The sequence below is a fragment of the Lepidochelys kempii genome, chromosome 5 (assembly GCF_965140285.1).
Source record: "Lepidochelys kempii isolate rLepKem1 chromosome 5, rLepKem1.hap1, whole genome shotgun sequence".
NCBI classification, from domain to species: domain Eukaryota; kingdom Metazoa; phylum Chordata; order Testudines; family Cheloniidae; genus Lepidochelys; species Lepidochelys kempii.
Window position 1 is genome coordinate 27531673 of NC_136384.1, and position 27946 is coordinate 27559618.

At 45.0% G+C, this 27946-nt stretch overlaps 1 protein-coding gene across 5 annotated transcripts in view; it reads right to left on the reverse strand.

The window, feature by feature from the left end:
• LIFR (LIF receptor subunit alpha) overlaps positions 1 to 27946 on the reverse strand; it is an 86033-nt gene that overhangs the window by 32800 nt on the left and 25287 nt on the right. For 2 of the 5 annotated variants that reach the window (XM_073343806.2, XM_073343805.2), the window contains 6 exons: positions 19456 to 19649; positions 18422 to 18620; positions 8641 to 8797; positions 6727 to 6850; positions 3704 to 3855; positions 1806 to 1969 (listed from right to left, as the gene is read on the reverse strand). In XM_073343806.2, the coding sequence (XP_073199907.1) occupies positions 1806 to 1969; positions 3704 to 3855; positions 6727 to 6850; positions 8641 to 8722 (522 nt within the window). In that variant the 5' untranslated portion in view covers positions 8723 to 8797; positions 18422 to 18620; positions 19456 to 19649. The remainder of the gene's footprint in view (positions 1 to 1805; positions 1970 to 3703; positions 3856 to 6726; positions 6851 to 8640; positions 8798 to 18421; positions 18621 to 19455; positions 19650 to 27946) is intronic. The other 3 variants (XM_073343807.2, XM_073343808.2, XM_073343810.2) reach the window with 2 other exon arrangements.

Genomic DNA, 27946 nt, shown 5'->3' on the forward strand with positions numbered 1-27946 from the left:
GCAGGAGGCCCTTACGCATTAGCCCAAACTAAATATTGTACCAATGTTTTAACAGTTACAGCATCTAGATAGGAAGTCCAGGGAGGTACCTGACAGGGGATGGACCTGGTGATGTAATATGCCTTTTCTTATCTGTAATTGCAACGATCATCTACATACCCTAGTGCACATATTTTCTCAATTATTAAACTTACAGAACAAAGTCACGTGTTGACAAAAATCTGAAGAACTACCATCCTCCAAATGTTTGTTTAGTTTATGACATTACACAATACCTTTATAATACGCACTATATTTACAGAGTACTGCATTAATTGCCAATGAAAGTAATCAGCCATTTGAAAAACAGAAATCTTTCACAGAATACAATACAATATACTTAATACAGTTTTGAGGAACCTAGGAAATAGCACTGATGAAGAAAGCTTTTTATTACTCTGAAAGGAAAGTACAGGGGCTTTCACTAGATCTGGAATCTCCTTTTTGGAGACTACAAAAGGAGCATTAAAACTTGACTATTTAATAGCACTCTTAAGGCAGTCACCAATCAGGAACAGAAAACAATGAAAGACCAATTTCATAAGGAAAATGTACCTCCACAGCAAAGACCCACAAAAAGTAAGATCTACTGGGAGAATAACATCCACTGGAAGATTATATTTTTCTTTTTTAAAGTAACTCTTTCCCATAATGATGATGAACTAATTTCTTATGGGCACTTTCTAAAAATTCAAAGACTGCAATTGTCATTGTTATGATCCTACCACATTTTATATAAAATATTTTTAAAATGTAAAATTGAACTAAGCAGAATTAACGTTTACGAGATGAAAACTTTACAGCACGTCATGTAAAGTATTTCGATTTGGCTTGTTTATAGAAAATTTTACATTTATCATTTAAAATAGAACTGGCAAGCCATGCCCTGGGTCGTGGAGTAATGTAGGTCATCCAAAAGAAGCTGTTAGGAAGATAAGATTAATCCTTTAAATCAACAGTATGACTGGAAAAGTGGTTTGGGATGGAATCTGAATTGCCTGCTTTTGAGCCTGCTGCGTTGAACCCAAAATCTGGAGTTCAGGTTCAGTGGCTATTCTGATAAAATGAGTGACTAACCTAGAAAAATCTCCCCTCCCAGTCGTCATCTCCGGTGACAAAAACGTTGGACTCATTCTACTTGCTACCCATCCCACCAGCACTGAGCAACCACAACCTATTGAGTTACTTAAACAGCACTTTTCACCATGCTATCTCACTGGTACGGACCTGGCAGACTGACACATTCAAAGTTATGCACCTTGGATTTAACTGGCACACCATCCCTGGGCCTAGAGTGAGGGAGGGCTTGTCCATGCAGCCTTGGCTCCAGGAGGTGGTTGGCTTTGCAGCGCTGCAGAACCAAACAAGCAGGGGTGGGGGCAGGTGGGGCCATTAATGGGCATAAGATACCTGCACAACTCTTAAAATAACAGGGAAGGGAAACAGTAAAATTCACTTGGTTCTAAATGGCACTGGCACTGCACAACTGAACAAAAACTGCTGAAGCTGCCAGTGCCGTGTGGAGTAAGTGCAATAGCCATGGCATGCCTTTCTCCCTATCACTTTCAGTTGTTTTAGTGCTAGGAGGTTCTCAAACACTAATAAAAATAAATGAACAACACCTATGTATAGCATGAGTCCGTAAGGTCTGTGTCCATGTTTTTCTGAACTCTCCTGCTTGTGTGACCCCTCCAAAATGTATGGGGGGAAGTGGGGGTAAAGAGGGGAAATGCATTTTCATAAAAAAAGCGAAAAAGAGGACTTACTAGTGTCACTGTCTCCATTGTTTCCTTACGCAGAATCTGAATCTGCCAGCTGGCATCTAATTCATGTTGGAAGACTGAGCCACTATCGTTCCACTTCATATATAATGTGTAAGTTGAAAAGTCGGCATTCAGATTAAGAATTTGGGGGGTGAGTGGAATAAGTGCTTGAAAAGAAACAAGGGAAAAAGCATACATTCAAAATAATTACCAGCAACAGCGCTTACAGGTGTTTAATAGCTGCAACTCTGAACTGGCCTGCTGCCATACCAATGTGAGGTTTGTTCTCATTAATTAAACTGGGTTGGGATTTGCCATTCCTCATGTAGGAAGCTTCCCAAGAAAGCACAGAAACATCCTCTGAAGTTTTGTTGGTGACTCCGCAGGCAGCATTTCTCCTGCTACATTAGGGGTGCCAAGTGCGATCTCCTCCAAGCTGCTCTAACACGTCTTTCCCACAGTTTTCTGTCAATGATTGGCTGAGAAAAATCTTTTCTTCATCCTAGCCCCTTTACCTTTTGTATCTATACAAATGAGACTAAGTCTCAGGATCGGCACTTGTCTAAATCATAAATTGTTGTGAATGCAAAGTAACGATCCTTCCGTGTTTGTTAGGAAGTAGTGTGCTCTTGGAGGGGCTGTTCTTCACTTGAGATAAAATAGAGGCCCTTTTGTCACTAAGGTCTCATGGTGCTTTTTGTGAAGTGTACCTATTCTACACAATTCCAAGTTGGGAAAAATATATTTTAGTTCCTTCTTCCCCTCTGCTTTAACTAGAGCAGAGGTTCTCAAACTTCAATGCATCGTGACCCCCTTTCGACAATTACATGCCCCCATGAGGGGGAACCAAAGCCTGAGCCAGCCCAAGCCCCAGGTGGGGGCGGGGGATGGGGAGAGAGACAAAGCCTTCAGTTCCAGTCAGAGGCCTGTAATCTGAGTCCCAATGCCCAGGACTAAAGCCCTCGGGCTTCAGCCCCAGGCCCCAGCAGTCTAAGTCAGCCCAGGCAACCCCATTAACATCGGGTCGCAGCCTACTTTGGGGTCCCGACCCACAGTCTGAGAACCGCTGAACTAGAAGGTTTTTTCCCATTTCCCCTTCTAAAAATGGTTGTTTATAATACTCATTCCAGAGTGACAGTTCCAACATGGGTACATTTCTAGGGGAGATGACAAGATTATATCTACGTTCTGTACACTGCTATGAAACCCATTAAGGAGGGAGGCAGCCCTGAAGCCAGCGCTGTGCAAGAGAAACAGCATGTCATTCCAGGGTCCCACGTCAGGAAGTTAGCTTCAGTCCTGGGGCTCTGCTCTCCAGCTACACATCAACTCAGCTATTCTCTCCCCAGCCAACCCTAATTGTTGTGCTTCCTCCCTTATTAAGTTCTACACCCAGCACAGGTGCAGCAAGGCCGAGCTAATTAAACAAGGCCTTACAGGGCAGGCCACCCTATTACAGATTGTTTTATTTTGCTTTTTTGGTCCTAGCAGCTGTGAGAGAGACAAAGGAAGATATCATTTCCCCTAAAATGTTGTGAAAAAATGGGCATAAATGGTGCTCAAGCAGTGATGGTTCAAGGAAATATCTTGGAGGTGAGAATTACCACTGATGGTTTTTTTTTTTTTTAATGTAATTCGCCTACCTCATCCCCAAACAAATTAGCCTGAGGGAATAAGTTGTTTTCTATCATGGCATCAAATACCATACTTGGCTACCAAAATATGCATTTAGCAGAAGTGCCTGTGCATGGTGGAGCACGGGGGTGTTCTGCATCTCAACAAGAGAAGCTCTTTATACAGGGAAATGTTGCCAAAGACAACTATTAAATCATCGTATCCATTTCCAGAATGTTATAGTTAAGTGTTCATATAAAGCCATTATACATAAACTTGATACTTACAAACATTTTCCTCAGGCAATACAAACGTTTCAGTAGCTAAAGGAGTTCCAGAAGCATTTAGTGTGGTTATCTGTATGTTAGTGGAGCCCATTGCCACTGGAATATCTGCCCTTTTCTCCCCAGTTTCAATACACACTGGAGAGAATGGCTCACTGAAACAATAATAAAGAAGAATTAGAAAAGTTCTCCATGTATTAGGAAGTTAGAGAGCTCCCTACTAAATTTAACATTGCAAACCTTTAAAGGTCCAATTTATTCTCAGAACAAAACTGTGAGAGATCAGAGTCAAATTTCAGAAGTAGTAAGACTTGGATAAGCTTTGGCAAAAGAAAGAAAGTTAAAAATTGTGATATTTTATTCAGAACACTACTCCAACCCTTTACTCACTCCAGACAGTATTTTTATCAAACGCCACAAAATAGCTTTGCGTTCTGGCCTTTTTTGCTTTTCTCATAACTTTTTGTGGTGAGGATGTGGGTGCAGAAAGGATGTTCATTCCCATCAGGGGACAGAGCTGGTGCTTCCTTTTGGGCTTTAGCCTACAGGGGAATAAGGGGGTTAATAAGAACATAAGCGGTTTGGCGCAGGGGACGGCCTTTTTTGGGGTGGGGGGCGGTATATGTAGAATGCTTGGCACAATGAGGTTCTGGTCTGTGACTCCTCAGCAATGCACATAATTAAGGCTACAGAGGTCACAGCAGTCACGGATTCTGTGACTTTACCAGACTTCCATGACTTCCAAGGCTTCAGGAGTTGGAGGTGGGACTGTGCGCCTCTGCCCTGCAACTGGAGCTGGCTGGAACCAGGACCCTGCAGCCCCAACCTTGCAGCTTCCACTGGGAGCTGCAGCCAGGGCCATGCACCCCATCCCCGCGGCGTCCTGGGCTTGGCGGGCCCCGCAGCCAGGGCCGTGCGCCCCATCCCTGCGGCGTCCCGGGCTTGGTGGGGGCTGCAGCCAGGGCCACACACCCCAACCCTGCAGCATCCTGGGCTTGGCAGGGGCTGCAGCTGAGGCAGTGCACCCCAACCCCGTGGCTTTCGCCAGGGGCTGCAATTGAGGCTGCGCGCCCCTGCCTGGCGGCTGCAGCTGGAGCCATGTGCCTCACTCGTGGCTTCCCAGGGCGATATGCCCCCACCCTGGCTGCAGCCAGGGCTTTGTGGGGGCGGGGGCACTGCAGCTGTGACCAGTGTACCCCTGTGCCGCAGGTGCAGCCAGCTGTGGAGCACAGGCTGTGTGTCCCCCATGGCTGCATCTCCCGCTGCGGCTGCTGACGCTGAGGCTGTGTCCCCCACCATGGCAGGGGGCTCAGCCTGTCAGCCGCCCACTCCCACCCTATGGGACTCCATTCCCCCCCCCCCCCGGCCTAGCCCTGCCCCCTGGTTATTTTTAGTAAAGTCACGGAGAGGTCATGGGCTCCGTGAATTTTTGTGTTTTGTCCCTGACTTTTACTAAAAAATAACTGTGATAAAATCTCAGCCTAACACATAATTAATGATAGATTTGATGGATAGATAGGATGCGGCTTGAGTCCTCACTCTCCTTAACATTTCATATGTAACTGGAGAGGAGAAAGAGATTGGAAAGTGCCCAGATCTTCCTCTCAGGGCTGGGGGGGAAAGGAAAAAGTCAGAACAATGCCCAACTTCCTGCTAATTAACTATTACTCACTTAAATGGGACCCTGGAGCTTTCCCCTTTTGAAGTGGTTTAAATAAGAGGACTGGGGAGGTTTTTGGACTTAACCCCGCAGTCCCTGACTGATAAGGCTAATACACCCTGTTGAGTCTCAAGTGCTGAAGAGGACTAACCCTCCCCCAGTGCAGAGACATTTCCAAAGGGATCTTGGCCACAGAGTATGTGGAGAGCATCAGGTGAAGGTCTGGAGGACGGGATTAGCTGTGGCTGAGCTCCCTTTCTGTGGATCCCAAGAATGTCTCCTCACCTTATTGCTTTCTGTGCCACCTGCCTACTCCACCATGCTAAGGGAAAGGGAATAAACAGAGGCAGCAGCTCACTGGGTGATCTTGTTCAGGATGCAGTTGCTCCTTCAAACAAGATGGTGGTGAGGGGATTCATTCAGTTCACTACTGACACACACACACACACACACACTCTTTGCAAACTGGGATGGCAACTGAAAATTCAGGCACACTAAAGTGCCACTCTCTCTGCACCACTGGAGGCAGAGAACCTGGTGTGTGAGGTGGGGAAAGGAGTGCAGCCAAGCCCTGGAGCTGCATGAACAAGTCTGAGCTGTCTTCACTATTCACAGGAAGAGAGGCATAGCACAAATATCAGCACCGAGGAAGAAGTCAGGATCCAGAAAAGACTTCAAACCTCATGCCTAGTGCATGACAGAAAATTGGCAGATTTTCATTCTGGTGAGTTACACATGGAATGCACAAAAGTTCTAGAGATGTGTCTGAAAATATTACACTTTTTTAGCGTACCTTAAAAATCTAAACTATACTCCATTTCAAATAGGCTATTTCAATTTTGTTTTCTACTCCAAAAGCATTTATCTTCAAAAGGGATTTAATATTTAAATTGGTAAAAAAAAAATACAGCCATTAAGGGATTTTACTTAGATGTAATCTAAGTTTCCTAAAGGCATTTTCATGTCTGAATCTTAATGCTTAAGGTCCCTGGTATTTCAGCACAGAACATATTTCAGGCATTTCCTTTTGGACTAAACCAAACTATGAAGATAACCTTTTGAGAACTGAAAACAAGGGCCATATGGACACTGAGAATTCAGAAGTAGGAGTGTGAGCACTCCCTACCCAATGTGAGGGGGTAGCAAGGTGTTCTGGCAAGAGAATCTTTGGCATACAGAGGTCCTTTGCTGGGAAGCTTACAATTGCCCAATTTAGAACTGAAAACATTCAGAGCAGAAGACACCATTCTAGATGTAACTGACTGGTGGACAGACATGCTCTGAGAAACACAGGATGATACAAATTTTATGAATATGGATTGAAGAACAATAATACATACATAATTTGATAAGAAGAAACAATTACCTGTTTGTATAACAGATCTTGTAAGTCAGTCCAAGGTTTGCACTGGAGGTGGCATCCCAGGAACAGATCATTCTGTTTAAGTCATGTGTAATACATTTCAAACTCCAGGGTGCTTCTGGAAAACCTGAAATTGCAACATCTACATAGTTACAATGTAACAATTTAATGCTCTCAGACTGATGCTCCATCAGATATACACATTTTACAGATTACCTCACGCTCATTTACAATACTTTTAAACTTCCATTACATAGTTGCAGGCCAAGATTTTCAAACATGACCAATAATTTTGGGTACACAACCTGAAACACCTTAAAAAGTACTCATCTTTGGAGGGTGGGTTTTCAACAGTTTCTGAAAAATGAGGCTCCTCTAAGGCTGTCTCAAGTTGGGCGCCCAAAAACTGAGGTGACTTTGTGTTTTGAAAATCTTGGCCCTTGACTGGTTCTGTATATTAGAGTCAATGGTATTACACTAAAGCAATAAGAGTAGCAGAATCTGGCTCCATGTTACGAGCAGACTCCCTCTGGTTGGGTCCGCACCATGGACTCCATGAAGGAAGTACACAGAAGATTCCTGCACTCAGACACATAAACCTGTTAGTCAATTCTCCCCTTCCACTCCTTTTCACACACAGAGGTGAGGAGTTTGTGCCATTTTTGTTTAGTTTAATGCCTGGGTCAATTAAACTCCTATTGAACCACAAAAGGACCCAATCCTGAGAGGTGCTGAGTAATGTCAATTCCCCTCCACGCCTGAGGGGTGTCAATGAGAGCGGAGATTGCTCAGCATCTTGCAGGATCAGGTCCTAAGTGGTTCACCCTCAGCATTTTGATTTGACAAGTGAATTCTGCTTGGGAAACCCTACAAAAGTTGTGTATATCCGATACACTTGCTTTGAAATAAAGTTTTAAAATCCCAACTTTCTTTTAATTGTTTGTAGTTATTGATTTTGTTGAGTGCTCAAAGGAAGTTGTCAGGAAAAAAGTAAAAGCTCTAGTTCATAGCTGGCCACATCACTATTGCTTAAAAAAATAAAATAAAATAAAAAAATCCAAGCTACTACTGTGCCTCACTGCAAATTAAACAGCTTTCTACCACTGGGTGTGATATGTGCAGTGCAACCTATCCAGCTTTGATCTGGACAATTCAGATGCTGTAATTCTGGTGAACTGAACTTGTTTAGCTTCTTGAGTTTTCAGTAATTCGAATACTTCAAACATACCTACACAACTTGAGAGGAACAAGGCACAACAGAATCCCCTTTACTACATTAAAGCTGAATGTAGAATACTTAAACAGCTGGGCCAGGGATTCTGTTACAGCCTCTGGGTGTAGCTAAAAGAAAAGGAGTACTTGTGGCACCTTAGAGACTAACCAATTTATTTGAGCGTGAGCTTTCGTGAGCTACAGCTCACTTCATCGGCCTTCTACAATGGATCCCTCCATTATGTGCAGGGTTTGGGCCAGTGAAGTTGCATCTTGCATATATCCTGTGTCCAAACCCCCAAACTCCACTGGTCAACTTACAATACTCTCCTCTACAGTCCAGCCTAGACAGCATTGCTCTACGGTGCGTGGAGCTGTGGAACCTCCGTGTGCAGGCTCTATGCACAGCAGAACTGCAGTGGGCCTGAGTGTCTGTTGCCCTGCACACTGTGGAGTCATTTACACCAGTGAATGTAAATTGCCGCCATTGTGAGGCAGAAGCACCCAGCTTTGCACTGGTGTTAGAGGCTACACAAGATGCAGGAAATTGGAGCATTAGATCCAGCATTTCTACTCTTAAGATCTTTCATTCCTAGAGAGGCAACATTATTTGACCCTGAGTACATAATAAATGCAGCACATTTATAGAGTAGGCACATATCCTAAGAGCAAGCAATCTAGCAAACAGTATCAAACTACACTTACCTGTCTCCTGACTATATATTAAGCTCAGCAAATGTAAGAAAGCTATTGCTAGGAGACATCGGAGACTTGGATTATCCCACATTCTTTTACCATTTACTATTTAGGATGACAACCTTAAGCAGGAATAAACTTCATCTTCCACACAAATTTGCCAGTTCTGAAACCAAAAACAAAACGAACAGTCTCTTTAAAATCACTGACACCCCCTGCTATGCAGCAAATAATACAAGTTTTCTATAGATGTATGTTTGAACAAGACTGAAATGCCAGACATATTACTTGTACAGATGCAGCAGTTACTTTAAAAGACCCTGACAAAAAGTTAATAAAGAACATAAAATCACTCTAAAAAGAAACCCGGACCTGTAAGTGGACATTCCAAATGGGAAATCACAAAAGTAGAGCTGGTCAGAAAATGTGACTTTTTCTAACCCCATGAAAAAAATTTCAACACAAATGAAAAAAAAATATTTTTTTTTGAAGAGCCAGCTTTTTATTTTAAAAAGTTGAAGTTTTCTGTGGAAAATATACACATTCCATGGAAAATTTAGTTTTGCTGAAAATCCTATTTTCCACTGAAAAGCAGTTTTGGTTAAAAAAATTTAAATTGCACTACACAGAAGTCTTTTGCACAGAAAAAGAACCACCACAAGAGAGAGACCTGACATATCAAGTCATTGACAACTTCCACTATATCTATTTAGAGTATCCTAAAATTGTTGTAGGAAGGAATCTTTCTAATAAAACAGCAAATTCTTACATAGATACCATGAATATTTCTTGAATTGAACCAGACAAGCACTTTTGCAGAACATGCTCACAGAAATCCCAACTCTATCCTGATAAGCAAGCGCAGCCCACATTGAATCATTTAAATACTAGGCCACCAAATTCTTAAATTCTTACCACCAAAAGCACTAATGTTTGGGGTGGGGGTGGGGGGTTGCCTTTTTTTTTTTTTTTTTAACCTGAGAGAAGTATGTAACTGGTGAGTTACAAGAAAGCCAATGACAAAATGTGGTTCTCCAATCCATACGCACAAGGTAACAATTCACTTATTTTCTTCATATACCTCCACTTACTTAAATCTTTTTCATCAAGATTCAAGCTCCTCACTTGCTCATGTTAACATCTCTTGCTCAGTATCTCTGCCTAGTATAGCTTTCTCTCTCTCTGCCTATAAACTTCTCCCAAGTCTCTTGCCTAACCACATCTTTTATTTTCTCCACTTGTCTTCCTCAGTACTGCCCTCAGGCCTTTCTTTGCTTGTCAAGCAACCTCCCTCACCTTGCTCATACTCCTTCTTAGTACATATTTCTTTTACAAGGACTTTCAAAGATAATTTCAAGTACTGTGTGCATGTCTAAAATTCAATTCCATGTATACTTGTCCTTCAGTGGATGTTTTATGCTGGAATAGGTTTGTATGCAGATTATGTTAGGACTGTCAATTTAGACTAAGCTGCTGGGAGAGGCAGAAAACATTCCACTCCATCCACGCCTTTTAAAAAAAACATCCCTATGCATGCTGGCACTCAAATGGTCTCAATTCGCTGGCAGAAGTAAATAAACAGTTGTCATTTCTTAACCAGTGTTTCTTTGCAACTGTATGTCAACCTCCTAACGGTCAAAACTATCTACATTTTTGGCTGTATCAGTGGACACAATGTTATTTTAGGACGTGTGAATTGAGGGTTTTACAAAGCGACCTTTTCAGTGTTTTGCAGTTTCTCTGGAACAAACTTTGTTTAACCCGTATTCATGTTTAATAATTAGCTTCTGTGTCAATTTTTGCTCCTAGGGAGGAAGATGGGAAAAGTTTACCCCCCAACACCTACCCCGTCCCTGCGGCACAGACACATTTGTTTTCTCCTTAATGCTGGAAAACTTTGAAAACAGAAGACTGAACACATCTATGAACATCATGGTTGCAATACAGGATGTGGCCTTATTATACTGAAGAACCATAAAAATTAGATGAGAAAGACCTAACAAGCATATAATCCAACCAGTCCATTTCCCTGCAAATCCAGAATAGTTCCCTATAATCCATTTACTAGTATTTTGTCCAGAATACTTTTAAAAGTCCCTAATGACAGAATTTCAATTCTCATCTTAGGATAGTATTTCCCAAACTATGGGTCCCAGGAAGGTTCTAAATGGGTTGTGGACCCAGGATGGAGGGGAGACCTGGGAAGGTGTGGGGTTGAAGGTGGAGAGTAAGCCCACCCCCCATTCATCCCACAGCAGTGGCTCCTGTCCCCACCGGTATGGGACAGATCCCTGCTCCGGGAATTACAACCGGGCACACAAGATCTCATAGCACAAGTGGACAGGCCAAACCAGAGTAGCACTGGGACACCATGTGCCAGGTTGCAATACCTCTCACTCAAATTTGGCCCAGCCATCCCTCTCTCATGACAGTGGCCAGGCCAAACCTGAGTGGTGTGGTGACTCCATGTGCCAGATCACAATGCCCGGAGCAGAGAGCTAGGCACAACCCCTTGGGACAGGAGCTACCACTGAGGGTAGGTGGGATCACTCTCCAAATATCCCTTCCCTCCACACCAGGTCAGGATTAGGTTGTGGTGCCAAGGCAGAGGTGCTGCTGCAGGTGGTCAGTGCCTTGTAAGTGGCGAAAGGAGCTGGCAGAGAATGACACTGGCCTATGATTCCTCCCCCCAAGTTTGGACATTGTGTGGGTTTAAAAACATAATGCAGTTGGTGGGTCACCTTTGTAAAAAGTTGGGGAACGCCTCCTTATGATTCTATTCCACAGCCAAGCACAGGTCACCATCAGGGAGGTTTTCAAGACTTTTATTTTTTTCTAATTTCATGTTATTAGATCTAGTAATATTTCTGTACACCAACCAATCTTCTGCTCCACTGGGCATTTACACCATTTGACTATGTATAGCTACGTGTCCCGCTCAACCCTGAAATTTAACCAAGCTATATTTAAGCTCTTTTAAAAACAGACTCACCCTCACAACTCAATCCCATTAGACCCCCAATCAATGTAGTTGTTCTTTTCCTAACACCCTCCAATTTATCAATATCTTTCTTGTAGTGCAGAGACCAGAACTAAATGAAATACAGTACACGCCTGTTTATCCAAACAGCCTCTGGGACATCCAAAACTTTTGGATAACCAGGTGTTCAGATAAACAGAAGTGCTATTAACTAACATAGGGCTATATGGGGGACACACTGGATTCAGATAACTGGGAGTTTTAGATTACTGGAAGAGTGCTGTATAGAAAAGGAATATCAGCTCCTTTCCTAATTTTACAATGCCAAGGCTTAGGGGAAAATATCCAGTGGGGAAAGGAACTAGGGGGATTCCAATGGGGAGATTTTGAGGAGGAAGAGAGAAAGATGTCATCTAAGGATGTTACAATGACACAAAATTAAGCCTCTCCAAACCCACAGGAGGTACATAAACACCACATCCTTTTTATATAATGGTGAACTGTGGTACAGAAACAGTGACATGTCCAAGGTCAGGCAAGTCACTGTTGGTCAGAAATGTAACTGAGTGTCAGAAAGGAGAGGAAGGGAATCGAATGTTTAGGGCATTGAATTCTCTTTCTGTGTGGCCTTAGTTAAGTCATTTAGCCTCTCTGTGCCTCAGCTCTCCATCTGTAAAATGGGGATAATAGCACTGCTCTACCTCACAGAGTTGTGAGGATAAATAAAGATTGTGAGGTGCCTGGATACTATGGTGACAGGTCATTAGCTGTAAGGATGAGATAGCTCATATTCATTTACCAGGGTTCATTTTTGATATAACCAGGCCAAACTAATTTGGGATCACACCCATGTGTGCTCAACTCTAATATTACCATCCGATGAATTGAGCTGTAGCTCACGAAAGCTTATGCTCAAATAAATTGGTTAGTCTCTAAGGTGCCACAAGTCCTCCTTTTCTATTAGCCTAAGGGTTGCTCTAACACTAGGAACTTACATCAGCATAGCTATGTTTCTCAGGGGTCTGAAAAATCCACACCAAAGACATAGCAGCTGTACCAGCCTAACCCCGATGTAGACAGTACTACATTGATAGAAGAGTTCTTCTGTTGTCATAGCTACCGCCTCTCAGGGAGGTGGATTACCTACACCAATGGGCATCAGTAGTGTCCACACTGAAGCGCTAGAGCAACGCTGCAGCTGTGCTGCTGTAGTGTTTCAAGTGTAGAAAAGCCCTTAGGTAGGCATGCCCAATGCTGAAAACCTGTGTTCAGACAATGACAGCACTTTCCAGTCTACTATAGGCCCAGAACTTCAGCTTCAAAGATCTCGAAGACAAATGGAAAATTTAAGTGGTTCTAGGAGGTCAATGCTGCAACACAGGATTTCATGTTTATTGTCTCTCAGTGCCTTCAGACCAGATTTGTTCATATTATTTTTTAAGTAGAAATATATTTTAACTATTTCTGTGCAAACTCAAGACCGATATTAGCACACAAGACCAATATTTTTTCAAGTATGCATGAAAAAACTGCACATGCACTTTTAGGAACAAAATGCCTGATCTGTATTGATATGCATACCCAACTCACAGTTGTGCATATATAAACACTTGAATTATCTGATCATTGGGCGTTTGTTTATTTTGTAAAAAATAAAAAATGCAAAAATAAAAAAAATGCAAACACTTAAGTTTGGCCTTCAAACCAGTTGACAGTTTCCCTTCAGCTAGCACAGTGATTCTCAATTTTTTTTTTTTTTTTTTTTACTGGTGACCCCTTTCACATAGCAAGCCTCTGGGTGCAATATCCCCTCTCTCTCTCCACCCCCAATCAATTAAAAATGCTTTTTTATATATTTAATACCATTATTAATGCTGGAGGCAAAGTGGGGCTTGGGGTGGAGGCTGACAGCTCACAACCCCCCCATGTAAGAACCTTGCAACCCCCTGAGAGATACCGACCCTCAGTTTGAGAACCCCCTAAGTTAGCAGCACTGAAGCAGTAAGAAACACAGTATGGGCCATATCCAGACCTCACTAGAATGAGTAGGGGGTTTGCCACCAAAGTCAATGGGATCAAGATTTGTTCTTTTATACAACTATATAATATGAACCTATCTGTTTCACTATGGCAATGGCTGGAGTTCTGACATAGCTCAGTACTATGACAACTGTGTGTTTATGCCTTGGAGGAAACAGTCTTGTCCCTTATGTATTGTTGCTACAAGCAGGTGTAACTCATTTACTGAACTGCCCTGCTGTGCAAAGTTACAAAACAACATTTTAGCAGAGGCACACTAAAAGTTCAAATAAAACAAGACAATCCTAAATCATTTCTCAAAACAGTTTGCTTCCAAGTCAGTGAGACACTAAAACAATGAACAAAAGAAACATATGCACATATGTACGGAGTATTAAAAGCATTAAATATAATCTGTTACAGAAAAGGAGTAGACTCATTGGCTCTTGCCTATTCTTCGGTGAACTATAAAATGTACTACTAGAAGAGTCACATACTGTAATTAAATGTTATTAGTCAGGAAAAAATCCCATTTTATAGGTTTCTTTTTCAGCTATAAAGTTACAAAATACATGAAGTAATTTTGAAACAGAAAGTTCTTTTGTCTTTTGATAAAAGCTGCCTCCAGTCTCCTAAAGCAAATTCACATGAGAGTTAAAAGGTCCTTCATTATCAGAGTGGAATACAGTTGTTTTAAATGAACCATGCAGCAACTGTATTCTTAAATCTCAATAGAACAATGCAAGCTTTAGCTTATCAGTTATATGATATACATTCACTAGAGCTCAGTATCTTATTAGTTTGTTAAATTAAAGCAAATTTTTGCCTGAGGCTTCTCTGAATGTGTCAGGAGTGACACTGGCTTTAAGTAGAAGTGATATTTACTGGCATACAGTAGACTAATTTTCAAGAGTTTTCAGAAACAGATCTTCTACTTTGAATTAAAAACAAACAAACATGAAAAAAGGCTCTTAAACAACAGTGTAAGTGTGTATACCCAAAGGCATATTCCTGCACTCTCTAAAATGAAGCCACTTCTAGGGTAGAAATGTAGCAGCCATTCTTACAGTATACAAATGTCCAAGTTGTGAAAAGAGCTAAGATCTTCTATATTAATGGCTTTTATTCCACCTACCTAGACAGACTCTTACTGTAGCCTTCTCAAAAGCTACATTAATGAAGATATCCTAAAGTTCATTCAGAGATTTTACATGTAGAAGGTTCAGGTATTTGCCTGCATACCATAATTGATAGAAAAGGTAGACTAATTCTGATAAGCAGCATGGGTGACATTACACCTGGATTAGGATCTGATCCTGAACCACTTAAGTCAATGGGAGCTGGTCCATACTAAACAGGAACAATCCTCAAAAGAGCCATTAATAGTTTAACAAACAGTTGACTAGCGAGGACTAACTTGTACAGATGATTTTGATGCATTCAACACAGTCATCTGTAGGGAGTGCTAGGTAATATGTCAGAGAAACAAAGGAGTGAATACAGTACACCTGGTAAAACATTTATGAGAAATTTATATTACACTTTGTGACTGTGTATCCTGCTATGAGGGAACAGGTTTTTGAATTTCATTTTCTCAGCTCGTCACAAGACCTTTAAACACATGCACTGATTACTTGTCAATGTGACACAAACACACACATCTCATTCCACTAAAAAGTAACTTTCACATAAAATATTTTGGTTGACTTCTATTCCCCCTACCTTTCTGCTATGTTTTAATATTTGAACTTATTGACTAATTCCTGCATGTCCCAATGACTGAGCATGTGTACCTAATAATTCACTTTCTGAAACAAAAATATTTATTTGCTTAGGTAATTGAGGCATAAAACTCAAGTTTTGTTCAAATGTAGCAGTTCAATGATGCTCCATTAAGGAGAAGAAAAAAAATCAAATGTAGAGTTCCAAATCTCTCTCTATGACAATTTACTTTAGAGTAAGTGTTTGGAAAAGACTTGGAAAACAAAGGAAACTATATGCAACTCTCTGGCATATGTTCTGCTGGAGGTCAGGCTAGATCAGGGGTCATCAACTTATGGCACGCGTACCAAAGATGGCACGCGAGTCAATTGTTAATGGCACGCTGCTGCCTGCCGGGTCCCAGCCGCCGGCCCTGCTCAGCCTGCTGTCAAACCCAGGCCGGGACCCCAGCAGGCAGCAGCATGCCATTTAAAATCCTGCCCACCCCGGCCCGCTCTTCTCCGTCTCCTCCCTCCCCCCCTCCCCGTTCCCCCACAGGGGCAGGGTGAAGAAGTTTGGTCCTGCCGGAGGCTGCCACACAGCAAGCAAGGTCCTCCCCTCCCCCGCCTTTTCCCCCAGTGCGCTGGGTGCCTGCCCCTCCCCCTCTCCCTCCCTGCCACCGATCAGCTGATGGCCCTTGTGAGGGAGGGGGAGAAGCGGAGCCACAGCACACTCCCTGATAAAGGGAGGAAGCGGAGTAGAGGGGGGGATGGGGCCTTGGGGAAGCGAGGTGGAATCAGGGCATATTCCCCTCCAGCCCCCTGCTGTGAGCCGCTCAGGGCTGGGAGCACCTCCCATGACCCCAGCCCACACCCCCAGCCTCCTGCCCTGACCCCTGCACCCCCCTCTACACCCCTTGCCCTGACTCTGCACCCCCTCACATGCCCCCAGGTCCCCCACCCCATGTCCTGACTCTTGCACCCCCCCACATTCCCACTCCCACCCTGAGCACCAAACAGCAGCTCCTGCACGCCCCCACACACATTCCCACCTGCACCCCTCGCACCAAATGGGAGCTGCCCAGGTAAGCACTCCACACCCAAACCTCCTGCCCCACTCCTGAGCCCTCTCCCTCATTCTAGCTCCTGGCCAGACCCTACACCCCAACCCCCAGCCTGCTCCTTCACCCCCAGCCCTCTGCTCAGTGCCCTCCCACTCTCAGCTCAGTGCAGAGAGAGAGGAAGAGAATGGGCTAGAACCAGGGAGAAGGTAGGTACCCACTCTATGTGGGCAGGGCCGGGATCCCAGACTGGCAGAGGATAGAGCGGGGCCGGCAGCCGGGACCCTGGCTGGCAGGAGCCGGCAGACGGAACCCCAGACTGGCAGCGGGCTGAGCTGCTCAGCCTACTGCCGGTCTGGGGTTCCGGCCGCCGGCCCCGCTCAGCCCGCTGCCGGTCTGGGGTTCTGGCTACCAGCCCCTTGCCAGCCGGGGTCCCAGCCGCTTGCCCCGCTCAGCCTGCTGCTGGCCTAGGTGAACGGAACCCCAGGCTGGCAGCGGGCTGAGAAGGCCGGCAGCATAAGATCAGCATTTTAATTTAATTTTAAATGAAGCTTCTTAAACATTTTGAAAACCTTGTTTACTTTACATACAACAATAGTTTAGTTATATAATATATAGATTTATAGTGAGAGACCTTCTAAAAATGTTAAAATGCATTACCAGCACGCGAAACCTTAAATTAAAGTGAATAAATGAAGACTCAGCTCACCACTTCTGAAAGGTTGCCAAACCCCTGGGCTAGATGATCCTAATGGTCCCCCCTGGCCTTGAAATCTCTAAGTTAGGGTACAAAGCTTATATTTTTTAAAATGTTTAGTTATCTGAACTAACTAAAATTGTGTCTGCCATAAACAGATAATGAGGAACAGTGAAAATATATACAGAAACCTTGGGGACAGCTTTTTCTGATTACAGGAAGATGCTGTGAGGCTGTGAAACTAGTGAAGGATAAGTATCAAATGCTGTATGGGAAATCTGCTCTACAGTGACTTATGAAACCTGTAAATTTTCTTTCCCCTAAGGTGTTGGTGTCACCACCAAGACAGCCAACTGAAGGTAGAAAAGATTGTTGGGGGAAGTGATTACATAGGGTGGTAGTGAAAAATCTAAAGGATAATAGATAATTCATATAGTGTTTGAGCCTGAGCAGTACGGAGCAACCATAATTCCCAATTCAGCCAAAGAGAATCGCAGGCACTTTGTAGGGTCAGGCCCTTGATGCCAGTAAAGATAGATTTGAGACCTGGTGATGAGCAGGAGGGAATGAAACAAATGTTCTCTTTTTTATTTAAGTGGAGTTGCATGTTTCTGAAAATAAAGGAATTAATTAGCAGCCAAAGGAAGAGAACACCCGTGGCTCTAGAGAAAAGATGTACATATCATAATACACATCCTAGTATTGCAGGATGCACAGACAAAAGTTCCCCCTAATTACACATTCATTCCAGAAGTACACATTTCTGGGAAACAAAAACACATTGCCAATACTGCTGACACTAAAGATAATAGGAATAGAAACAGAAGATTAACTTGCTTCCTTTAAGAATAGGCTTTGCTGTGACCTTCCAACATTCTGTCCTTGGCTTTCAAACTAATTGATGTGATACAGAATGAAACTACAATTGAGTGGTCATGCCAACATTCTTCTTGGCTTTTCTTCAATGGACTAAATTCTTTTCCAAAGAAATTCCCAAACTTAAGGCACAAATCTCCCTTTAGTCATCTAAAATGTAGGCTTTCCTTCTGTGTTTCGTATTATGGCAGTATTCCAGAGTACAAAAAAAAAAAGTGGGACAGTTTGTGAAGAAAAATGAATCCCCACTGGGGAATTTGGTTTCCACCAAGTTCCATGGAATCAATTCAGGGACTGGACTGTTAATTTTTTTCTGAAGGCAAACAGAATCAAAGAATGAAACAATTAATGATTGTAACTTATGCATGCACATGTGCCTTAGTAATCTGCAAAGGTGGAAAAGGATTTCCTTGTAAAGACAGCAAAGAGTATAGGATAGTTTACTCAAATATTGTACTCAAGTAAGTAGGAGAATGCTCAGGCAGCTCTTTGAACACTTTGCAGCGAACGCTTCTTGTACGTGCACATGCCAAGCACAAGGAGCTTGGAAGGGATGAGCGAGGTTCCACAGCAGTTTCCTCCAGCTGCGGAGTTGCAGTACAGAGTCTTTCAGTAGTTGGAACTGCAGCATATGTTTTGCTCCTGTGACCAGTGATCTGAGAATGGAGCAGAATTAACTTATGTGAAGGACTGAGACTTTCATAAAACCATTTTGCAAGTGATTTGTCATGAATACTATTTGCTGAGGGACACATTTCAAATGAATGACAATATAGGCTTGCCTGTAGAACCATTGTGCAGTAGGGATGCCCTTTATTTTGAGAAGTACATTCTGCCAGGACAAGAATTCTATGACAATTTCACAAGTGTTCATGGTTGGCTTCCATTAAAGTCAACATTTGAACCATTATACACACAGGTAAACTAAAGCCCTGAGGGTGACTTACCCTAAGTCACAAAGTTTGTGAGAGCAAGGAACAGAACTCCAATCTCTAATGATCAAAGTGGAAGCTCCGTGTGTTTTTTCAGTCATGAACTGTTTGATATTTTAGGCCAGTGGTCCCCAAACTGTGGGGCACGCCCCCCCTAGGGGGAGTGGAGGAACATTTTGGGTGTGTGCAGCAGGGCCCGTGCCAGCCCCCATGGGGGGGTGGGGAGGGAGTGCCACCCAGCCCAGCTCCACTCTGGCCCCTGCTCAGCTCTTCCCTAAATCCCTCTCTGCCCTCAAGCCAGTGCTGCCTCTAGCCCCAACACCTCCCCCACCCCCAGCTGCACCTTCAGCCCAAGCTCGTTTGCTGAGCCAACTGTACAGCAATGGATGGGGGAGCACAGACAGATTCCATTACTGGTAACGGGGGTGAGGGGGGCGACATGACGTGAGAAGAAAAGTTTGGGCACCACTGTTTCAGACTATATATTCCTCTATTTCCAATTTCCCTTTCCTTCACGCTATTTCCTGTGTATTTGGATCAATTAAAACTAAACTGTCACCTGATTAATATGGGAGATAGTTCTTAAGGGCAATTCTTTTCTTTGTTGTCTGCAGTATTGTTGTAGTTGTGCTGGCGCCAGGATACAAGAGAGAAGGTGGGTGAGGTAATCGGTTTTACTGGACCAACTTCGGTTGGTGAGAGAGAAAAACTCTTTAGCCCCACAGAGCTCTTCTTCAGGTCAAGTCTGACTATCTGGAAAAGGTAATTAAGAGTGTCATAGTTCAATACAAGGTGAAATAGATAGTTAAGCATAAGAAGTTAACAAGTTGTAAGAAACCATTCAAAATGAACTGTGCAATTAATACCTCTTCAGTCATAGGACAAAGGAGAGTTAGTGGGTTACAGATTGTCTCTATTGAGTCCAGGATTTTTAGTGTCTAGCAGAGTTATGACTAAGCTATCTTTTAAAGGTGTTGTGCTGGTTTCCTTTGAGGACGAGGACTGAGAGGTCACACATGGAACAATGCTTTTGTGAAAAGTGTTCACCCATGGGTGATAGGGTGATTGTGTTTATCACTTTTCTTTGAGAGTTCATTCAAGAATGAATAGCACAAAGTGTTTCACATAGGTGAGAGGGTTTTGGGGTCTTGTTGATTCATATAGAAAATCCCTTTTCTTGTTTCCCCTTCCATGCTCTCTACCCATCCATCTGTCCTAAAGGTGCAACCTTCACAAAGCAGGGGAAAGCATTTAATACATTGTGGTCAATAGAGCAAAACAAACGTGGACTAAGACACTTCTATTGTGCCTATTTTTCTTCAGAAATAATTCCTGTATGCAGGAAACAGGAACCAAAAGAGCTTAATCAAATTGTTGAATATAGTCCTGAAGGCATTTGGGATGAAAATAATGAGACGATGGCATGAGATTCCCCTAATCCATGTGTGTGCAACAACAGGACAGGAAACTTAGGCCCTGTCTACACCGGCAATTTTCTGCAAGTAAAGCAGCTTTCTGCGCTGTAACTCCCGATGTGTACACACTGCCACGCCCCTTAGTGCGCAGAAACTGCAGTTGTAGCACTGTAAAAAAACCACCTCAGCGAGAGGCGTACAGCTTTCTGCGCTGGGGCTACAGCGCTGCAATGCCAGTGTAGACACTGTGGTTCATTACAGCACTGAGACTGGCCTCCGGGAGGTGTCCCACAATGCCTGTTCTTGCCTCTCTACTCATTGGTTTGAACTCTACTGCCCTGCCCTCAGGTGACCAACTGTCATCCCCATCCCGTAAATTCCTTCGGTATTTTGAAAGTCCCGGACCTGTTTGCTCGGTGATGCATGCAGTGGTCTCAGTGCATCTTTCCAGGTGGCCATGCCTGCTCCACACATAAGGCAATCCCCCGCTTGGAGGAATGCCAAACTGCTGGTCCTCATCAGCATTTGGGGAGAGGAGGCTGTCCAGTCCCAGCTGCGTTCCAGCCACAGGAATTATGATACCTACAGACAGATTTCACGATGCATGACAGAAAGGGGCCAGGATCGGGACGCACTGCGATGTAGGGTCGAAGTGAAGGAGCTGCGAAATGCCTACCACAAGGCACGGGAGGCAAACTGCTGCTCCTGCGCTGCGCCCACGAGCTGCCAGTTCTACAAAGAGCTGGATGCGATACTCGGTGGCAACCCCACCGCCACGGCAAAGGCCCCCGTGGATACTTCGGTGGCTCACGTGCCAGTTGAGAGTGGACCAAGACAGGAGGAGGAAATCTTGGATGAGGATGTGGAGGGGGAGGGGCCCCAGAGGCAGAGGATGATTCGGAGGTCAGAGATGCATGCAGCCAGGCGCTCTTTTCTAACCCGGAGGAGGCTAGCCAGTCACAGCTGTCGGATGTTGGCGAAGTGCAAACAGGAGAGGAGGCCCATGGTAAGTGGGTCTGATTTGGGGAATTGCCGAAATGAGTTGTTGGAGGCAGGAGGGTTGCAGAAAGCTGGCTTGTCTCCCACCGCATGCCTAGTCTGAGCGGCGGAACAGGCTGTTTGTTGACTGACTTCCATGCTTCTCGGGAATCTCCCTCAGAGATCTCCAGGAAACTCTCGTGGAGATACTGGGCAATCCCCTGCCACAGGATCTTCAGCAGAGCTGCTTTGTTTCTTGCCCCATTAACGGTAACTTTCCTGCGCCACTGTGCTTTCACGGGGGGCGGGGGTGGGCAGGAGGGGTGACCATTGCTGCACACAGGCAAGCCACATGGGGGCCAGGGCGGAAGCTGCAAGCTTGGAGAAGACCCTCCCTTGATTCCCTGCTCACCCTCAGCAGCGAGATATCTTCCATAATGATCACATCCTGTGGGAAGTGTGGGGACAGGAATGATTATCAGGCCCCCACTAAAGTGCTGGCTCTCCCCAAGAGCCACATACCCAGTGTACAGCAGGGTCAGGGAAGCAGCGAACAGCGGAGAGTCTAACAGAGGGAGTTTGACTGTGATTTCACCTGGGGAGAGCCCACTGAGGCTTTCATCTTGCAGGCTTCTCTAAGTAGTTACTGCAACAGCTAAGGAAGCTCTTAGAAGGAAGGTAATATGGATGGTGAGCGATCAGCTGTTGTGACCTGCACAGGATGTGCTATGTTTGTCTTTCTTTCATAGGACAGAAGTGACTTTGTGTGTACAAAGTGCAAGCTGGTCTCCATATTGGAAGAGGAGGTTCAAGTTCTGGAGAAACAAGTATCAACCCTGCGTTTCATAAGAGAAAATGAAGATTTCCTGCACATACGTCAGGATATGCTTCTACCGGCACAACATTCTGAAGAATCACAGCAGGCTGTGTGGCGGGGACAGAAGGACAGTGAGGAAAATTGGCAGCATGTGACTTCCAGAAGAAGAAAGAGGACCATCCATGTACCAGCAATGCAGATACAGATGAGCAACCGTTTTCATGTTCTCTCCACAGGTACTAATGTGGACAGTGGACTAGATGATACATCTGATAGAAGGGAGCAGAAGGAGGCTTCACTGATTGGAAGGCATGAGATGCACTGTCCTAGGGATGGGGGTTCCACGACCACCACTCCCAAGAGAAGGAGGGTGGTGGTGGTGGTCAGGGACTCTCTCCTATGGGGGACTGAGTCATCTATCTGCCATCCAGACCAGGAAAACCGAGAAGTGTGCTAACTGCCAGGAGCTAGGATTCATAATGTGACGGAGAGACTACCAAGACTATTCAAGCCCTCAAATCGCTACCCTTTCCTGCTTCTCCACGTTGGCACCCATGATACTGCCAAGAATGACCTTGAGCAGATCACTGCAGACTACATGGCTCTGGGAAGAAGGATAAAGGAGTTTGAAGCTCAAGTGGTGTTCTCATCCATCCTCCCCATGGAAGGAAAAGGCCCAGGTAGAAACTGTCGAATCATGGAAGTCAACGAATGGCTACGCAGGTGGTGTCAGAGAGAAGGCTTTGGATTCTTTGACCATAGGAAGGTGTTCCAGAAGAAGGATTGCTAGGAAGAGACGGGCTCCACCTAACCAAGAGAGGGAAGAGCATCTTCTCACTACGTTAGCCAGCCTGCTTGCAGAGGGCTTTAAATTAGGTTCACTGGGGGAAGGAGACCAAAGCCCTGAGATAAGTGGGATACCAGGAGGAAGCATCAGCAGGATAGCGCAAGAGGGAAGAACTCCTGCCTCACACTGAGAAAGCAGGACAATCAGCAAGTTATCTTAAATGCCTATACACAAATGCAAGAAGCCTTGGAAACAAGCAGGGAGAACTGGAAGTCCTGGCACAGTCAAGGAACTATGATATGATTGGAATAACAGAGACTTGGTGGGATAACTCACATGACTGGAGTACTGTCATGGATGGATATAAACTGTTCAGGAAGGACAGGTGCGGCAGAAAAGGTGGGGGAGTTGCATTGTATGTAAGGGAGCAGTATGACTGCTCAGAGCTTCAGTATGAAACTGCAGACTCTCTGGATTAAATTTAGAAATGTGAGCAACAAGGGTGATGTCGTGGTGGGAGTCTACTATAGACCACCAGACCAGGGAGATGAGATGGACAAGACTTTCTTCTGGCAACTAATGGAAGTTACTAGATCGCAAGCCCATGTTCTCATGGGGGACTTCAATCACCCTGATATCTGCTAGGAGAGCAATACAGCAGTGCACAGACAATCCAGGAAGTTTTTGGAAAATGAAGGGGACAATTTCCTGATGCAAGTGCTGGAGGAACCAACTAGGGGCAGAGCTCTTCTTGACCTGCTGCTCACAAACAGGGAAGAATTAGTAGGGGAAGCAAAAGTGGATGGGAAGCTGGGAGGCAGTGACCATGAGATGGTCAAGTTCAGGATCCTGACACAAGGAAGAAAGGAGAGCAGCAGAATACGGACCCTGGACTTCAGAAAAGCAGACTTTGACTCCCTCAGGGAACTGATGGGCAGGATCCCCTGGGAGAATAACATGAGGGGGAAAGGAGACCAGGAGAGCTGGCCGCATTTTAAAGAATCCTTATTGGGGCTGCAGGAACAAACCATCCCGATGTGTTGAAAGAATAGTAAATATGGCAGGCGACCAGCTTGACTTAACAGTGAAATCTTTGCTGATCTTAAAACACAAAAAAGAAGCATACAAAAAGTGGAAGATTGGACAAATGACCAGGGAGGAGTATAAAAATATTGCTCAGGTATGTAGGAGTGAAATCAGGAAGGACAAATCACATTTGGAGTTGCAGCTAGCAAGGGATGTTAAGAGTAACAAGAAGGGTTTCTTCAGGTATGTTAGCAACAAGAAGAAAGTCAAGGAAAGTGTGGGCCCCTTACTGAATGGGGGAGGCAACCTATTTACAGAGGATGTGGAAAAAGCTAATGTACTCAATGCTTTTTTTGCCTCTGTCTTCATGAACAAGGTCAGCTCCCAGAGTACTCCACTGGGCAGCACAGTATGGGGAGGAGGTGACCAGCCCTCTGTGGAGAAAGAAGTGGTTCAGGACTATTTAGAAAAGCTGGATGAGCACAAGTCCATGGGGCCGGATGCACTGCAACCGAGAGTGCTAAAGGAGTTGGCAAATGTGATTGCAGAACGATTGGCCATTATCTCTGAAAAATGATGGCGGTCCGGGGAGGTCCCGGATGACTGGAAAAAGGCTAATGTAGTGTACATCTTTAAAAAGGGGAAGGAGGAGGATCCGGGGAACTACAGGCCAGTCAGCCTCACCTCAGTCCCTGCAAAAATCATGGAGCAGGTCCTCAAGGAATCAATTATGAAGCACTTAGAGGAGAGGAAAGTGATCAGGAACAGTCAGCATGGATTCACCAAGGGCAAATCACGCCTGACTAACCTAATTGCCTTCTATGATGAGATAACTGGCTCTGTGGATGAGGGGAAAGCAGTGGATGTGTTATTCCTGGACTTTAGCAAATCTTTTGACACTGTCTCCCACAGTATTCTTGCCAGCAAGTTAAAGAAGTATGGGCTGGATGAATGGACTATAAGGTGGATAGAAAGCTGGCTAGATCATTGGGCTCAATGGGTAGTGATTAATGGCTCCATGTCTAGTCAGCAGCCGGTATCAAGCAGGGTCGGTCCTGGGGCCAGTTTTGTTCAATATCTTCATTAATGTTCTGGAAGACGGCGTGGATTGCACCCTCAGCAAGTTTGCAGATGACACTAAACTGGGAGGAGTGGTAGATACACTGGAGGGTAGGAATAGGATACAGAGGGACCTAGACAAATTAGAGGATTGGGCCAAAAGAAATCTGAGGAGGTTCAACAAGGACAAGTGTAGAGTCCTGCACTTAGGACGGAAGAATCCCATGCACTGCTACAGACTAGGGACCAAGTGGCTAGGCAGCAGTTCTGCCGAAAAGGACCTAGGGGTTACAGTGGATGGAAGCTGGATATGAGTCAACAGTGTGCCCTTGTTGCCAAGAAGGCTAACGGCATTTTGGGCTGTATAAGTTGGAGCATTGCCAGCAGATCGAGGGATGTGATCGTTCCCCTCTATTCGGCAATGGCGAGGCCTTATCTGGAGTACTGTGTCCAGTCTTGGGCCCCACACTACAAGAAGAATATGGAAAAATTGGAAAGAATCCAGCAGAGGGCAACAAAAATGATTAGGGGGCTGGAGCACATGACTTATGAGGAGAGGCTGAAGGAACTGGGATTATTTAGTCTGCAAAAGAGAAGAATGAGGGGGGATTTGACAGCTGCTTTCAACTACCTGAAGGGGGTTCCAAAGAGGATGGATCCAGACTGTTTTCAGTGGTACCAGATGCTAGAACAAGGAGTAATGGTCTCAAGTTGCAGTGGGGGAGGTTTAGGTTGGATATTAGGAAAAACTTTGTCACTAGGAGGGTGGTGAAGCACTGGAATGGATTACCTAGGAAGGTGGTGGAATCTCCTTCCTTAGCGATTTTTAAGGTCAGGTTTGACAAAGCCCTGGCTGGGAAGATTTAGTTGGGGATTGATCCTGCTTTGAGCAGGGGGTTGGACTAGATGACTTCCTGAAGTCCCTTCCAACCCTGATATTCTATGATTCTAAGAGTGATTTACCCTGCCCCTGTGGCTACTCACCATTTTGGGGGTCTTGTGGCTCATGTGTGCTTGCCTGGGGTCAGCCAGTTAGTGACAGGTGAGAGAATACTGGCTGCGTTTTAAAGCATTGAATCAGTGTTCTCTGTGTTGCAAACATTACTGCTTCTGTAAAATGTTGCGTTGAAACTTCACAGAGATGACCTTGGGAGCCCAGTCTCCCTCTGTTATTGGCAGCTGAACGGCTGCACAGAATTAGAAAGCGGCCAAGAAGAACTAAGGAGGATTTTCTGCATGATGTTATGATGCACTCCGCTGCCGAGAAACAGGAATTGAAGGCGTGGCAGGACAGCGAGAAGAGGGACCGAAAGGAGAACACAGCATGCCAGAATGAAGCCATGGAGCAGCTCTTAAAGGTTATGGAGTGCCAAGCAGACATGCTCCAGGCAATACTAGCTCTTCAAACCTACCAACTCCGTACCCGCCCTCCCCTGCAGCTGCTGTTGCAGAGCTCTTTCCCATATGCCCCCCAGACACCGCCAACACACTCTTATCAACCTCCTGGTTCCAGTCTATACATATACCGCAGCATTCCACTCCTCCCCCTCACAGTCCAGCCCTGCGGACTCCCACTACCCACTGCACTCAACACCCATCCCTCTGCAGTTTGGCCCTGCTGAAGCACAGCACCCGCTGCACTGTACTCCAAAGGAGAAGGAAGGGTATGATCCCTGGACATACACAAATCTTTAGCCACCCTGGGACCCCTCCTCCTCCTGGGACCTTCCCTTCCCCTATCCCCCTCACCACTGATGGGGTTTTTTTTGGTTTGACTCTCTCCTCTGGTTGTTGGTTTTTAATAAAAGAATTGTGTTGGTTTGAAAGCAATCTTTATTCTATTATTTGAAAGCAAAAAGAGCCCTGCAAAGCAACATACAATTACGTTAAACCCACATATTGCATCATCTGCACCAATCACCTCCTAGCATTACAATCACTGCACTTCTGAGCATAGCAACAAATATTAGTGGCTTTCAGCTTCAAATTGCTGCCTCAACACATCCCTGATTCTTACGGCCCTGCGCTGCACCCCTCTAATAGCCCTGGTCTCTGGCTGTTCAAACTCAGCCTCCAGGCCCTGAGCCTCTGCGATCCAACCCTGAGTGAAGCTTTCACCCTTCCCTTCACAGATATTATGGCATGTTCAGCACGTTGCTATAAGCATAGGAATATTGTCATCGGCCAGGTCCAGCTTCCCATAGAGGCTGTACCAGCGGGCTTTTAAACAGCCAAAGCACACTCAACAGTCATTCTACACTTGCTCAGCCTGTTGTTGAACCGCTCCTTGCTGCTGTCAACGTGCCCCGTGTATGGCTTCATAAGCCACGGCATTAAGGGGTAGGTGGGGTCTCCCAGGATCACAATGGGCATTTCAACTGCCCCTACTGTGATCTTCTGGCCTGGGAAGAAAGTCCCTGCTTGCAGCTTCCTGAACAGGCCAGTGTTCTGAAAGATGCGTGCGTCATGCACCTTTCCGGACCAGCCTGTGTTAATTTCTGTGAAACGCCCACGGTGATCCACAAGCGCCTGGAGAACCATTGAGAAATACCCTCGTGATTAATGTACATGGTGGCTAGGTGGTCTGGTGCCAGAATTGGAATGTGTGTGCCATCTATCACCCCTCCGCAGTTAGGGAAGCCCATTTGTGCAAAGCCATCCACAATGTGACGCACGTTGCCCAGAGTCACGGTCTTTCAGAGCAGGATGTGATTAATGGCCTTGCAGAATTCCATCAACACAAGTCCAATGGTCGACTTTCCCACTTTGAACTGGTTAGTGACCAATCGGTAGCAGTCTGAAGTAGCCAGCTTCCACAGTGCAATCGCCACGTGCTTCTCCAACAGCAGGGCAGCTCTCATTCTCATGTCCTTGCGCCAAAGGGCTCAGGCGAGCTCATCACACAGTCCCATGAATATGTCTTTCCTCATCCAAAAGTTCTGTAGCCACTGCTCATCATCCCAGATGT